General features: G+C 51.8%; 1 protein-coding gene across 3 annotated transcripts; it reads left to right on the forward strand.

Moving 5' to 3' along the window:
* The first annotated feature begins 1,710 nt into the window (after positions 1 to 1,710).
* Positions 1,711 to 15,247, forward strand: prrg2 (proline rich and Gla domain 2). Of its 3 annotated transcripts, none has more exons than XM_033013300.1 (8): positions 1,711 to 1,928; positions 4,055 to 4,195; positions 6,391 to 6,544; positions 7,587 to 7,750; positions 8,647 to 8,686; positions 9,858 to 9,987; positions 11,335 to 11,505; positions 14,224 to 15,247. In XM_033013300.1, exons 3-8 carry the CDS (start codon positions 6,436 to 6,438, stop codon positions 14,252 to 14,254), a joined length of 645 nt encoding a protein of 214 aa, XP_032869191.1. In that variant the 5' UTR covers positions 1,711 to 1,928; positions 4,055 to 4,195; positions 6,391 to 6,435; the 3' UTR covers positions 14,255 to 15,247. The 3 variants fall into 3 exon arrangements, with proteins under 3 accessions (XP_032869191.1, XP_032869192.1, XP_032869190.1); XM_033013301.1 differs by having other exon boundaries at positions 4,066 to 4,195; XM_033013299.1 differs by lacking the exon at positions 4,055 to 4,195 and having other exon boundaries at positions 1,712 to 1,928.
* The last annotated feature ends 701 nt before the right edge of the window (positions 15,248 to 15,948 follow it).

A 15,948-nucleotide genomic window follows, 5' to 3' on the forward strand; every position in this document is an offset into this window, starting at 1 on the left:
CATTCGAAGGGCCGAAGGGCGTACTCCTGCACCTATTTTCTATGTTTCTAAACATGTTTCGCTTCCACAGTTTTCCTGGTTAGATTTTTCCCAGGATTTGTTATTTCTCTGAAGTTCCATCAAATGCCCAGAAAGCAAAATATGTTCAGTGGGTCAGAGAACATTTATGAAGCGAGAAAAGCTTTCCAAGGTAGACACAGATGCTGTAGTAACTCAGTGGGACAGGCAGCATCTGTGGAGAGAAGGAATGGGTGACGTTTCGTGTCGAGACCCCTCTTCAGACTGAGAGTCAGGGGAGAGGGAGATACAGAGATAAGGAAGTGTAAGGTGTGTGTGGTGGATACAGGTGAGGGGGGAGCTGATTGGCAGGTGGATGGAATAAGTGACAGCTAGATATGAAAAGGAGACTAAAGGGTGTCGGAAGGAGAGAAGAGGTGTAAATCATGGGGCCAGAGGAAGGGATTTAGGTGGAAATGGGGGAGATGGAGTTGGGATAATGGGAGAAATGGGTGTTCATTCACGTAATGTGCAGGGAGGGGAAGGGAAGGGAAGGGAGGGGGGGAGAGAAAATAGATTGGAGGTGGTTTTTGATGAATTACCTAAAATTGGAGAATTCGATATTCATACCTTGACAATACCATACAATATCTTTCATTCTTTTTTCGTTATCTCTCCACATCACTGTCTATATCTCTTGTCTCCCTTAACCAGTATGAAGAAGGGTCTCGACCCGAAATGTCACCCATTCCTTCTCTCCAGAGATGCTGCCTGTCCCGCTGCGTTACTCCAGCTTTTTGGGTCTGTCTTTGATATTCATACCGTGGGGTTGTAAGCTATCCAAGCGGAATACGAGGTGCTGTTCCTCCGGTTTGTGTGTGGCTTCACTCTGACAATGGAGAAGGCCCAGGACAGAAAGGTCAGTGTGTGAATGGGAAGGGGAGTTAAAATGGTTGGCAACTGGCTGTTTTTAAATAAATTCATACGCTGGATATAGATATTGCTGGCAAAGTCTGTATGCTTTAACACAGTTGAGAAGATAATGATAAAATAATTAAGACTGATAGGTCAGGCAAAGTGTGTGGGGAGAGAAGGAGGCCATGATTCATAACAAAGGGATGGGATTGCAGACACAAGGATGCAGGAATCTAGAACAAAAAAAAAGCACAAGTGTTGGAGGAACTCAGTGGGTCAGGCAGCATCTGTGGTGGGAGATGAGCAGACAATATTTTTCGTGTCAGGAAACCTTTGTCTATAGTCCGAAACCAAAATATCGTCTCTGGAGAACGTGGGATAGATTGGGTTGGCACACTCAGCAATGGCGACTTGAAACGTCACCTATGCATGTTCTCCAGAGATGCTGTGTGTAGGTAGGAACTGCAGATGCTGGTTTACACCGAAGATAGACACACAAATGCTGGAGTAACTCAGCAGGTCAGGCAGCATCTCTGGGGAGAAGTTATGGGTGACGTTTCGGGTCGAGACCCTTCTTCAGACTGCAGTTCCTTGTAGACCCGTGTTCCAATGCTGGCACTGTGGGATTGATAGGATAGCAAGTGTGGACTCGATGGGCCGAATTCCCCTCTGTGTTGCAAGTGGGGGGCGGGGTGGGTAAGTGACAGCTTGCATTCTAAACGCTGATCAGGGGAGATGTGAATGGCTGCGGGGAGTTTGTGAGAAGTTTGTTTAGTTGTGAGTGTTGTGTAACTCCAGCCGCGGGCGGGCGGGCGGGACACACGGCGACTAGTGGGTGGCGAGGCTGAGAAGCGGCGCTGTGTGTGTGTACACCTCTCTCTCTGTCTCTGTGCCCTGGCCCTGCCTCCCATCCCATCCCCACCCCTGCACCTGAGCCTCCCCGAGCGGCAGAGCAGAGCAGAGGAGAACAGAGGAGAGAGCGACCTGGAGCGAGGAGCCGGGAACCTGCGCTGCCGGTGAGTTGGGGAGAGTTACTCTGGGCTTGTATCAGTTCCACGTTGATGTGACTAACAAATGCTACCGTTCTCCTCCGCCACTGACTGGATGCTGAGTTAAACAAATACAATGTAAACTGGCAGTTTCGCGTGTAACGAGGGGGGAGATAGGTCGGAGATGGGGTGTCGAGGAGACGACTCCAGACTTAAACCTGAATTTCAGGTTTTGCATTGAGAGCAACAATGTGTGTGTGAGTTGCGACACCGCGCTACCTACCAAAGATTATAGAGGCTCCTCTAGTATCTTTGCTACCTACCGGCTGTAGCCCGGCTGCCTTCCTTCATGTGTCCCTTACACAGGGAGGTAGTGATCTTCCCACAACAGCCACAGCCCTGTTTGTTTGTTTGTTCGCTACTCATCTGACAAAGGTTGTGGGGTTGTCCGGGTTTGTCTGCCGGAGATGGAGAGATATGGAGATAAAAGCAAGAGACACAGGGAAATGGAGAGATAAAGGGGGTAAAGGGAATGGGGGTGGGGAGAGAAGGGGAGGGGGTGGGGAGAGAAGGGGTAGGGAGAGAAGGGGTAGGGAGAGAAGGGGAAGGGGTAGGGAGAGAGAGGAGATGGGAGGGAGAGAGGGGAAGGGAGGGAGAGAGGGAATGGGAGGGAAGGAGATAGAGACAGCAGGCCCTGTGATTGCCACACGAACACGGCCTTGAGTTTCCATGGAGTGCCCAGCTGCTCCCTGCCTACCCCCCTCCTCTCCCGCCCACTGCCTTCCTGCCGAGCATTGTTTGTTTATCCATGGGATCCCAGTGGATTATGACTTTGGGGGGTTGGGAAGGGGTTAAATGAGTGAACTGTTGATGGAGGACACATTACTTTAACTGATGCCCACTAGCATTGTGAAAACCCTTCACCAGTTGTTGTGTTCAATTGTCCCGGAACAGTGGAGGGCTTTTGCCGCCCGCTGTACGAGGAAATTCAGGCCTCTGGCAGGCCTCTGGCTGTTGCAGGCTGTGCCTTATGCTTGGAGTTTAATGATAGTTTGGGCTCCTTTCCCCCCACATGTCTGCAGCCATGTGTTAAAGCAGACAGCAGTGTGTAGGTTGGGGGGGGGGGGGGGCCTGACTGTGGGTCACAGAGTAAACGTTCCCCAGTTAGATCGAAGTTTGACCACCTGGGCTCGTCGCTGGCCTGTGGCCCAGGACTAAGGGTGTGTTCCCTGTCAGCTGGGTGAGACTAGTCCCAGTTTCAGTTTGGTTTCTTGTCACGTGTACAGAGGTACAATGTAAATCTTTTGTTGCGTGCTAACTAGTCAGCGGAAAGACAGTCTGAAGAAGGGTCTCAACCCAAAACTTCACCTATTCCTTTTCTCCAGAGATGCTGCCTGACCCGCTGAGTTACTCCAGCTTTTTGTGTCATATCAGCAGAAAGACAATACATGATTACAATCGAGCCATTTGCAGTGTACAGATATATGACGAGGAAATAACGTTTAGTGCAAGGTAAAGCCAGTAAAATCCGATCAAGGATAGTCCGAGGGTCACCAAAGAGGTAGATAGTAGCTCAGGACTGCTCTTTCATTGTTGGTCAAATGGTTCAGTTGCCTGATAACAGCCGGGAAGAAACTGTCCCTGAATCTGGAGGTGTGCGTTTTCACACTTCGATACCTTTTGCCCGATGGGAGAGGGGAGAAGAGGGTGGCTCTCCACTGCTACAGAAGATCCCAGGGCTACTTTGTGGCCGAGGTTTGTTGCACTGTGACCACGTGGGTTTCCTCCGGGTGCTCCGGTTTCTTACCACATCCCAAAGACGCACGGGTTTGTAGGTTAATCAGCCCTCAGTAAATTGCCCCCTCGTGTGTGTGGAGAGGGAAAGTGGGAAATAACTAGTGTGTACAGTAATCGATGGTGGACATCGACTCGGTGGGCCGAAGGGCCTGTTTCCGTGCTATGTTTCCTCGCTCCACAAATGCTGCAAGTACCGCAGGCTTTGAAAAGCATTTTTAACCAGATTACCAAAGAGCACATCTGAAGCGTTGAACGCAGTTTTGGTCTCGCTAACAAAAGGTTATTTTACATCCTGAATCTTTCCTGATGACTAATAAGTGACTCAGTGAGTTTCAGTTCACCTGACTCGGTTCAAGTCCCGCTCCAGAGACTCGAGCACAAAGTCTGCGGTGACGCTCGAGTGCCGCGCTAAGCGAGCACCTTGTTGGTGAAGTGCCGTCTTCACTTGGGGCCTTAATCCTCAGCCCCATCACTTCCCAGCACGAGTCAAAGAGCAGGTGAGTTGCTGCTGATGTCTGACACTCAACATACACCTGTGGGTAGACACAACATACTGGAGGAACTCAGCGGGTGAGGCAGCATCTATGGATAGAAGGAATAGGAGACCCTTCTTCAGACTCTGAACTGCCTCGCCTTAAGAAGGGTCTCGACCTGAAACATCACCCATTCCTTCTTTCCATAGATGCTGCCTCACCCGGCAGTTCCTCCAGCATTTTGTGTCTACCTTCGATTTTACTTGCATCTGCAGTTCTTTCTTACACACCTGTGGGATCTTGCTGTGGTTTGCCACCTACCCTACTCGGTGAGAGTGGCTAGATGCCAAAAGTACTTGGCTATGGGCCACACTGAAGTCATGGGAAATGCTGCATAAACCTGAGCTTGGCAGGTTTGGGCTGTGAGTAGTAGGTGGTTCCTGGCACAGGAGTGTAACAGGGTGGATGTTACGCTTTCCTGACTTCTATTTTGTGATGCAGTTCCACATCCTGTTGGTTTATTGATTAGCCACGCCACATTATTTCCAGCCTCTCAAACTTGGGTCCCTTTTAATGTATTAAATGCTCGCCTTGTGCGGACTTCTGGAGTCCACAGGTTGGTTTAAGTGTTGAAAGCTTGCATTGGATGTTAGGGAGGTTTCGTGTAGCGCGGAAGCAGGCCCTTCGGCCCACTGAGTCTGTGCCAACCAGCGATCCCCGCACATGAACACTATCCTACACACCAGGGACAATTAACCTACAAACCTGTACGTGTTTTTTGAGGAAACCGGAGCACCCGGAGGGGCGTGAATGTACCGATGGGGCAGTCCCTTCTGTCACCAACTGTTTGATGTGGCACTCAGGGGAACTCTCACTTAAATCATTTGTAGTCTTGGGTCTCGCAGTAAAGTAGTGAGTGATGCCTGGTTGCAGAGCTCTGCAAGGAAGGAAGCGGCGGTGCAGTTCAATTTAAGTTGCGGTCCCAGTATTAGATTCCACTTGATGCGTATATATCACTCTGAGGGAACGGTATTCACACAACGAACCTGCACGCAGACTCATCCCTGGAGAGCAGGATGTCCCAAACAAGCTAGTCTCTGTTTTAGTTTAGTTTAGAGATACAGCGCAGAAACAGGCCCTTCGGCCCACCGAGTCCGTGCCGACCAGCGATCCCCGCACATTAACATGATCCTACACACACTAGGGACAATTTTACATTCATACCAAGCCAATTAACCTACAAACCTGTACGTCTTTGGAGTGTGGGAGGAAACCATAGATCTAGGAGAAAACCCACACAGGTCACGGGGAGAACCTACGAACTCCATACAGACAGCACCCGTAGTCAGGATGGAACCCGGGTCTCTGGTGCTGTGAGGTAGCAACTCTACCCGCTGCTCCACCGTGCCGCATATTTGCCCAAATCCCACAAAACCCTTCCTATCCATATACCTGTTAAATGTATTGTTATTGTACCTGTCTCAACTACCTCACTGAGCAGCTCTTAGAGCAGCACAGGAATAGTCCCTTCAGCCCATAATGTCTGTGCTGGAGATGACGTCAGCACTGTCTTGTCTGCCTGCACGTGATCCCTCCATTCCCTGCATATCCATATGCCTATCCAAAAGTCTCTTAAATGCCACTGTTGCATCTCCACAGATGCTGCCTGACCCGCTGAGTTACTCCAGCACTCTGTGAAACGTCACCTATCCATGTTCTCCACGGATGCTGCCTGACCCGCTGAGTTACTCCAGCACTCTGTGAAACGTCACCTATCCATGTTCTCCACAGATGCTGCCTGACCCGCTGAGTTACTAAATTCAAAAATACAATAAATAATTCTGGGCTCATCAAAGGTGCCCTAAAAAGTGGATTAAGTTTATCCTCTCAGCTATGCCTCTCATTAGAACATATAAAAGTACAGTGTGGAAACGGGTCCTCTAGCCCACAATATCCGTGCTGACCAACGATCCCCATACGCTAGTTCCACCTCACTCATGAGGGGCAAATTAACCTACAGACCTGCACATCTTTCGGATGTGGGAGGAAACCGGAGCACCCAGAGAAAACCCACGCGGTCATAGTGAGAACGTACAAACTGTACAGACAACACCCGTAGTCAGGATTGAACCAGGGTCTGTGGCGCTGTGGTGAGAGGTGGGGTGGAGGTGGCGTTGTGTCAGGCCGGGAGTGACTGGGTTCTTGTTGTTTGTCTACAGGGGGAAGTCTGTTCCACTGTCAGCCTCGTGGCACCGGACGCCAGCATGGTGCCCAGCAGCCTAGGGTTCGTCCTGCTCGTGGTGTGGGCATTGGCCAGTCCTCGCTGTGCCGACGCACGGGCACTGACCCAGCGGGGAGATGCCGCAGGGGAAGGTGAGTGTGCCATCTCACCAGCTTCCAATTAAAGCTTTCTGGAAACGCAAGCAGCTGCAATCCTCAGCAAAACACAAAGTGCTGGAGGAACTCGTGGTCAAGCAGTATCTGTGGAGGGAATGGGTAGTCAACGTTTTGGATCTGGACACTTTAGACTTTAGAGATACAGCGCGGAAACAGGCACTTCAGCAAGTCAGCGCCGACCAGCGATTACCGCATTAACGCCATCTTACACATAATTTACAATATTTTTACCAAAGCTAATTAATCTACAAACCTGTACGTCTTTGGAGTGAGGGAGGAAACTGGAGCACCCGGGGGAAACCCACGCAGGTCACGGGGAGAACGTACAGAGAGACTGATTGTGGTCGGGGGCGGGGGGAGAAATCTGGGAAAGGGGTGGTGGCTTGGCAAGCTGATTGACCCGCTGAGTTCTTCCAGCACTTTGTGATTTGCAAATAATGCACACATTACTATTTACAAACACAATTATCCCCGCATGCACAGACACTATTGCACACCGCATCAAATGCAGGTTGATGCACAGATACTCTCTCCATCACACACGCATACACCATGCAGGGGAGGTGCACATAAAACTTCTACGTCCCACTCTCTCTTTTTCTGTCTTTTTCTCTCTCTACACACATCTGTACAATTAGTGGATTATTATCCCGTGTAGGAAAGAACTGCAAATGCTGGTTTAAATCGAAGGTAGACAAAATGCTGGAGTAACTCAGCAGGACAGGCAGTATCTCCAGAGAGAAGGAATGGGTGATATCTGGGGATGTACAAAGATTGGGGAGGGGTCAGTCTACCCCACGACAGAAGGGGGAGGAGTTGTACAGTTTGATAGCCACAGGGAAGAAGCAAACATCACCCATTCCTTCTCTCCAGAGATGCTGCCTGTCCCGCTGAGTTACTCCAGCATTTTGTGTCTGTGTCTGCAGCACAGCAGAATATGTAGACTAATTGTAATAAACAGAATGTAATCTCTGCTCCTCTGACCTCTGGCCGGTTGACGGTTTCTGGTTGTGTTTAGTTTTCCTGGATGAAGATGAAGCTGCACTCTTCCTGGGCCGGAGGCTGCTCTACAATAGTTGGGATTTTGAGTTCATCACTCCGGGGGATATTGAGCGTGAATGCTACGAGGAGGTGTGCAACTTTGAGGAGGCACACGAGGTGTTCGAGAACAACGAGCAGGCGGTGAGTATTGCCCCAGAGACGACAGTCTGGTCTGCTTCATCCTTGCAACAACAACAACACTAGCGGCTGGTTGCTCCACCTCCACATTACTGGGATAGCAGGCCTGTCTCTCTCTCTGTCTGTCTCTCTCTCTGTCTGTCTCTCTCTCTCCCTCTAATTAACACCCTATAATCCAGGCAGCATTTTAGCACAGCTCCCGTTTTCATTTTGGTGTTTAGTTTGGAGATACAGCGTGGAAATAGGTCCTTCGGCCCGCCGAGTCTGCGCCGACCAGCGATCACCCGTTCACACTAGTTACGATACGATAGAACTTTATTTACCCCAGGAGGGAAATTCTTCTGCCAGCAGTCACAAAACACAAGATACATGGAACGTGAAATTAAAGTGAAGAGTGGAAAGTCACAAGTTCACGTTGTAGGAGTCGAATTAGGCCATTCGGCCCATCGAGTCCACTCCGCCATTCAATCATGGCTGATCTCTGCCTCCTAATCCCATTTTCCTGCCTTCTCCCCATAACCCTGGTCCCGTTCAGGGTTGGGGATGTGCAAAGATTGGGGAGGGGGTGAGGGGGGGTGGGAGAGTCAGCCTCATCTACCCCACGACACAAGGGGGAGGAGTTGTACAGTTTGAGAGCCACAGGGAAGAAGGATCTCCTGTGGCGTTCTGTGCTGCATCTTGGTGGAACCAGTCTGTTGCTGAAGGTGCTCCTCAGGTTGACCAGTGTGTCACGGAGGGGGTGAGGGGGAAGGAGGGAAAGGGTGGGGGGGGGGGGGGAGGGAGAGAGGAATGTTCTTTGATGTGAGGTGCTGCTTCCTGGATGCACTCCTGACCCGTCTCGCGATACCCTGAGTGACATTATTATTCTGAGTGCCTCCGTGTCTGACCCTTTCTTGCAGCTGGCGTTCTGGAACAAGTACAAGGAGAGCCAGCAGCCAGGTAAGTGTTGGTTGGGGAGTTGTGTAGCGGCGTTTGTTCTCCGTGCTCTCCTCCCATGTTGTAGCCGTGCTGTGACTCCCCTAGTCACAGACTGTGATGTTACATTGGATGTTCACGGCAGAAACTGGCCGTTCAGCCCAACCTGTCCACTCTTGCCCTTGTCTTCCATTGGAATCTTAAACAGGCCCTTCGGCCCAACGAGTCCGCGCCGACCAGCGATCCCCGCACACTAACTATCCTACACACATTGGGGATAATCACCAGACTGATTCCTGGGATGTCAGGACTGTCTTATGAAGAAAGACTGGATAGACTTGGTTTATACTCTCTAGAATTTAGGAGATTGAGAGGGGATCTTATAGAAACTTACAAAATTCTTAAGGGGTTGGACAGGCTAGATGCAGGAAGATTGCTCCCGATGTTGGGGAAGTCCAGGACAAGGGGTCACAGCTTAAGGATAAGGGGGAAATCCTTTAAAACCGAGATGAGAAGAACTTTTTTCACACAGAGAGTGGTGAATCTCTGGAACTCTCTGCCACAGAGGGTAGTCGAGGCCAGTTCATTGGCTATATTTAAGAGGGAGTTAGATGTGGCCCTTGTGGCTAAGGGGATCAGAGGGTATGGAGAGAAGGTAGGTATGGGATACTGAGTTGGATGATCAGCCATGATCATATTGAATGGCGGTGCAGGCTCGAAGGGCCGAATGGCCTACTCCTGCACCTAGTTTCTCCCTTGTGGCTAAGGGGATCAGAGGGTATGGAGAGAAGGCAGGTATGGGATACTGAGTTGGATGATCAGCCATGATCATATTGAATGGCGGTGCAGGCTCGAAGGGCCGAATGGCCTACTCCTGCACCTAATTTCTGTGTTTCTATGTTTCTATTTACAATTTTACTGAAGCTAATTAACCTACAAACCTGTACATCTCTGGAGTGTAGGAGAAAACCAGAGCACCCGGAGAAAACCCATGTGGTCACGGGAGAACGTGCAAACTCCACACATACAGCACCCATAGTCAGGATTGAACGCAGGTCTCTGGCGCTGTGAGGCAGCAGCTCTACAGACTGGTGTAGATGGGGCATCTTGGTCATCGCGGGCCAGCTGGGTGGAAGGGTGTGTTTTGGTGCGGTACAGCTCATGGCTCTGCGGTCTCTTGTCCACCAACACACAGGAAGCCCCACTGCCCACAGGTTTGATGTGGCCGGTCTGGTGGCCGGACTGATTGGCGGCTTCATCGTGCTCATCCTGGCCGGGCTCCTCGTCGTCTACTTCTGCAAACGCGACGGCAAGCGCACAGACAGGTGCGTACCAGCTGGCGTATACGTCCGATACACCTACAGACAAGCTCAGTGACAAGCTGCAGATAGACACGGAGGCTGGTGCTGTTTGCCCCCGTCTCTCCCGGCCAGAGGTGTCGGGGGGGGGCCAAGGGGTGCCAATCAGAAATGTGACGGGGGAAGAGGAGCAGGCTAGTGTTTTATACCTTGGAGCGCAGGAGGATGAGGGGGTGATCTTATAAAGATATACGGAATCATGAGGGGAATAGATCGGGTAGAGGCACAGAGTCTCTTGCTCAGAGTAGGGGAATCGAGGACCAGAGGACATAGGTTTATGGAACGAGCTGCCAGAGGAGGTAGTTAATGCAGGGACTATTGAAACATTTAAGAAACATTTAGACAGGTACACGGATAGGACAGGGTTAGAGTGATATGGGGCAAACAGGGGCAGGTTGGACTAGTGTAGATGGGGCATGTTGGTTGGCATGTGCAGGTGGGACTAGTGTAGATGGGACATGTTGGTCGGCGTGGGCAGGTGGGACATGTTGGTTGGTGTGGGCAGGTGGGAGTAGTGTTGATGGGACATGTTGGTTGGCATGTGCAGGTGGGACTAGTGTAGATGGGGCATGTTGGTTGGCATGTGCAGGTGGGACATGTTGGTTGGTGTGGGCAGGTGGGACTAGTGTAGATGGGACATGTTGGTCGGCGTGGGCAGGTGGGACATGTTGGTTGGTGTGGGCAGGTGGGACTAGTGTAGATGGGACATGTTGGTTGGCATGTGCAGGTGGGACATGTTGGTTGGTGTGGGCAGGTGGGACTGGTGTAGATGGGGCATGTTGGTTGGCATGTGCAGGTGGGACTAGTGTAGATGGGACATGTTGGTTGGTGTGGGCAGGTGGGACTAGTGTAGATGGGGCATGTTGGTTGGCATGTGCAGGTGGGACTAGTGTAGATGGGGCACGTTAGTCGGCGTGGGCAGGTGGGACATGTTGGTTGGTGTGGGCAGGTGGGACTAGTGTAGATGGGGCATGTTGGTTGGTGTGGGCAGGTGGGACTAGTGTAGATGGGGCATGTTGGTTGGCGTGGGCAGGTGGGACATGTTGGTTGGTGTGGGCAGGTGGGACTAGTGTAGATGGGGCATGTTGGTTGGCGTGGGCAGGTGGGACATGTTGGTTGGTGTGGGCAGGTGGGACTAGTGTAGATGGGGCATGTTGGTTGGCGTGGGCAGGTGGGGCATGTTGGTTGGTGTGGGCAGGTGGGACTAGTGTAGATGGGGCATGTTGGTTGGCATGGGCAAGGGGCCTGTTTCCGCACTGTACGACACTATGACTCGCTTCGTTTGTAAGTCGCCTCGCTGTTTATCACCTCCAGACCTCCGACCTACCGCGGGCAAGCCCAGGACATGAGCCGGCCACCTGCCGAGGGGCCAGGGGAGGAGGTGCCCCTCGCCACTCTGGGTGACGATGCACCGGCACTGCCCTCCTACGAGGATGCTCTCCGGAGAGCGGGCCATCACGACGCCTCGCCACCTCCCTACGCAAGGTCTGTACGTCAGCTCATCTCTCCACACCTCCCCTGATAGTTGAGAGATACAGTGCCGAAACAGATCCTTCGGCCCGCCGAGTCCGTGCTGCCCAGCGATCCACGCACATTAACACTATCCTACTACACACCAGGGACAATGGACAATTTTTGACCAAAGGCAGTTAAACTGCAAACCTGCACGCCTTTGGAGTGTGGGAGGAAACCGGAGAAAACCCACACTGACACAGGGAGAACGTGCAAACTCCGTACAGACAGCACCCGCGATCAGGACAGAACCCGGGTCTCTGGCGCTGCGCGGCAGCAACTTGCTGCTGCACCACATCTGTGAAGCGAGCCTGGAGAAAGATGCATGGGTCCTTGTCACGTCTCGTTCCGAATAGCTCCGTGACAAGAGGACTCTGTGATTTACGGACTGTTCCCGGGGACACGTTCAGAGACTGACATCGAGTGCTGCTGGAGGGTCATCTACTTTGGTCTGATGCTCTTTGGTCTGCCCGAGCGTTGTTGACCACCCAGCAGAGCGAGATGTCCGTCGGGGAATGTTGCCGACTGGCCCGCTGCAGACTGCAGGAGTACGTGCTGAGGAACTCACTGAAGCTTGGTGCAGCCAACGCCAAGGCCCGGTGGGGTGGGGGGGGGGGGGGGGCAGAGTCCGGTGGGAACACCCCTCAAACAAGGGAAGGGAGAGCACCCCAGGGGGCCACATGAGTGGCAAGGGTTGTTTAAAGACAGGTGCAAACACTACTGAGTATGATTCTAATGGATGAATAGATGATGAGAATGTGTTCCAACATGCCAGAGAACTCCCATCAGCCTATAGGGAAAGGAATGCGTCATCGCCCAGGTTAGTTTTGAGATACAGCGCGGAAACAGGTCCTTCGGCCCACCGAGTCCGCGCCGACCAGCGATCCCCGCACACTAACACTATCCTACACACACTAGGGACAATTTACATTTATACCAAGTGATTAACCAACAAACCTGTACCTCTTTTTGGAGTGGGAAGAAACCAAAGATCTGGGAGAAAACCGACGCGGTCACGGGGAGAACGTACAAACTCCGTACAGACAGCGCCCATAGTCGGGATCGAACCCGGGTCTCTGGCGCTGTGAGGCAGCAGCTCTACCCGCTGCGCCACCGTGCCTCCCTGGATGGGATTGTGTTTCTATCCCCGATTTGGATCCTTTCATAAAGTGCACTGAGTGAAGATAATTAAACAGAGTTCCTGTTTCGTTGTTGAGTGACCTTTCCTGACCTTTGGTCACTTCTGGATCAACAACTCCAATATTTCTCCCCAAAACATAATCTATCAATTTCTCTCCTCAAATGCTGCCTGACCCATTGAGTTCCTCCAGCACTTTGTGTGTTTCTGCTTCTGCAGAATCTGTGCCGTGATTAACCAGGAAGTTGAGCTCGGTAGCCACACACGGGATTTGTGCCTCTCTGGCCGTTTGGCTCCGGTTGTGTGGGTGCCTTCCTCTCCTGTGGACTCAGCGGTTCAGGCAGCATCTCTGGAGAGAAGGAATGGGTGACGTTTCGGGTCGAGACCCTTCTTCAGACTGGTTAAGGATAAGGGAAACGAGAGATATAGACGGTGATGTGGAGAGATAAAGAACAATGAACGAAAGATATGCAAAAAAGTAATGATGATAAAGGCAACAGGCCATAGGAGGTCAATATTCATTCCACTGGGCTGTAAGCTTCCCAAGCGAAATATGAGATGTTGTTCCTCCAATTTGCATTTAGCCTCACTCTGACAATGGAGGAGACCTAGGACAGAAAGGTCAGTGTGGGAATGGGAAGGAGAATGAAAGTGTTTGGCAACAGGGAGATCAGGTTGGTTCAGGCGGACTGAGCAAAGGTGTTCAGCGAAACGATGGCCCAGTCTACGTTTGGTCTCGCCGATGTAGAAGAGTCCACATCTTGAACAACGGATGCAATAGATGAGGTTGGGGTGGAGAGGGAGAGGGAGGGGGTAGAGAGGGGGGGGTTGGGGGTTGTCACGGGAGGGCTGGTTCCCGAACACAATACTCCACCATTCACCCATAGGTCCCAATATTAACCACTCCCTGGAGTGGGGGGGGGGGGGGGGGGGGCGGAGAGGAACGGGAGCAGAGAGGAAGAGGGGGCAGGAAGTTGGTCTCCGCTCATCAGGACATTCAAGTTATTTAAAGAGGAACAAGCTCCATGTTTGAAAGATCAGGGATTTTACACGGAACTGGAGCATAGAACATAAAGCAGAACTGCAGAAGAACAGGCCCTTCGGCCCACACTGTCTGTGCTAGGTCATTATCCATGTCTGCCCATTCCCTGCATATCTAAAAGCCTTTTAAACATTGTATCTGCCTTCACATCACCACCCACAGCATGTTCCAGGCACCCACCACCCTCTGAGTAAAAAATCTCTGTTAAACCTTGCTCTTTTCACCTGCAATCTATGCCCTCTGGCAAACCAACACAAAGTGCTGGAGTAACTCAGTGTATCAGGCAAACATCTCTGAAGAAAATGGATATGTGACGTTTCAGGTCTTCACACTAGTATTTGAGTTGTCCACATTGGGCAGAAGGTTCTGACTATTGACCCTATCTGGCAGTGGAGGAGATGAGGCCAGCGGCAGATTGGCCATGGTGATATTGAAGGGTGGGCTGGGCTGGGCTCGAGGGGCCGAGCGGCCTGTTTCCTGGCGTTCTAACGTGCGCTCTTGTTCTCTGCAGTGGGTCTACGCGGGAGCATCAGCCCAGCTGAAACATGGACTTCCATCCCGACTCCACTCCTGGTTTCCACAGAATCCCAGTGGGAAGAGGCGAAGCTGGCCAGTGTTTCAAGCATCACGGGACATGATGGGGGGTGGGATTGGGGGAGGTGGTGGGAGATGCTGGAATAATGAGGCCCAGGACTAATCCTGGACAAACTGCAGGGTGCAGCGAGCCCTTCCTCCCTCCCTCGCACACACTCCTGCCCCTCCTCTCTGTGAATATTCCTCACTTCAAGCTGATCGTCCTGTGATCTCTCTCTCTCTCTCCCCCCCCCCCCCCCTCTCCCCCTCTCCCCTTTACCCATGGCCGGGACAGCCAACTGCTCTGCTGCAGTGTAGGCGGCACGGTGGTGCAGCGGGTGGAGCCGCTGCCTCACGGCGCCAGAGACCCGGGATCGATCCTGACCTCGAGTGCTGTCTGTGCGGAGTTTGCAAGCATCTCCTTGTGACCTCGTGAGTTTCCATCCGAGTGCTCCGGTTTCCTCCCGAATCCCAAAGACGTACAGGTTTGTAGGTTCATTGGCTTCTGCAAATTGCCCCTAGGATGTGGGATAGAACTAGTGCACAGATGTTTGCTGGTCGGCGTGGACTCGATGGGCCAAAGGGCCTGTTTTCTCGCGGTTCAATCATGCTCAAGAATACTCTGCCTGGATTTATTTCCATGGGCTTCTAGTGTCCACTAGTGTGGCAGAATGATTCCTCACATCCTCCCCCCCATCCCACACCTTCCCTGCCCCCCCATCCCCCACTGCTGGATCCAGGTGAGAGGGGTAGTCTCCGAGAATTTGCAATCAGGATATCTCTGTGAATCTGTGCGTACTTACTTTCAAGAACGAGTCCACGTAATTGTACCGTGCATTATAAACACTCCGAGACTTCCATCTTGTTGGTGGGAGTTTCCATGGTTACCGGGCCTAGTCCGTGACTGCTCCGATCCTGGGCCTAGCCTGAATGATGGGCAACAAGGCTTTTCTAATTAACAAAACAAAAAATAATCCAAAGGTTGGCAGTTGGAGAGGGAAAAGTCAAAAGACAATAGGTGCAGGAGTAGGCCATTCAGCCCCTCGAGCCAGCACCACCATTCACTGTGATCATGGCTGATCATCCACAATCAGTACCCCGTTCCTGCCTTCTCCCCATATCCCCTAACTCCACTATCTTTAAGAGCTCTATCTAACTCTCTCTTGAAAGCATCCAGAGAATCGGCCTCTGCCACCCTCTGAGGCAGAGAATTCCACAATCGCAACTCTATGGATGAAAAAGTTTTTCCTCGTCTCCGTTCACCCCTTATTCTTAAACTGCGGCCCCTGGTTATGGACTCCCCCAACACCGAGAACGTGTTTCCTGCCTCTGGCGTGTCCAAACCCTTAATATGTTTCAATAAGATCACCTCTCATCCATCTAAATTCCAGAGTATACAAGCCCAGCAGCTCCATTCTATCAACATATGACAGTCCCACCATCCCGGGAATTAACCTGGTGAACCTACGCTGCACTCGGGGGGAGGGGGGGGATAATTTTAACCAAACTTTGGGGGGAGCTGATTGCCACGGCTGCTTATGATCCCAGCCTGACATGTATCCTCCGCTGATGATGTCCATGTAACGTCACCATCTCCTTGGGCAGAAGGGGAGGGGAATTGGGAAGGTGGGGGAAGGATAGGTCGATGGGGTTGTGTAGAAAA

Source organism: Amblyraja radiata, chromosome 38 (genome assembly GCF_010909765.2).
Source record: "Amblyraja radiata isolate CabotCenter1 chromosome 38, sAmbRad1.1.pri, whole genome shotgun sequence".
In the NCBI taxonomy this organism is placed as follows: domain Eukaryota; kingdom Metazoa; phylum Chordata; class Chondrichthyes; order Rajiformes; family Rajidae; genus Amblyraja; species Amblyraja radiata.

What these genes read in the sequence shown, in the direction of transcription:
- prrg2 (XM_033013300.1), top strand. Translation starts at nt 6,436, where the DNA reads ATGGTGCCCAGCAGCCTAGGGTTCGTCCTGCTCGTGGTGTGGGCATTG. An exon ending in GGGAGATGCCGCAGGGGAAG is followed by an intron (nt 6,545 to 7,586) that starts GTGAGTGTGCCA and finishes GGTTGTGTTTAG; the next exon opens with TTTTCCTGGATGAAGATGAA. An exon ending in TCGCCACCTCCCTACGCAAG is followed by an intron (nt 11,506 to 14,223) that starts GTCTGTACGTCA and finishes TGTTCTCTGCAG; the next exon opens with TGGGTCTACGCGGGAGCATC.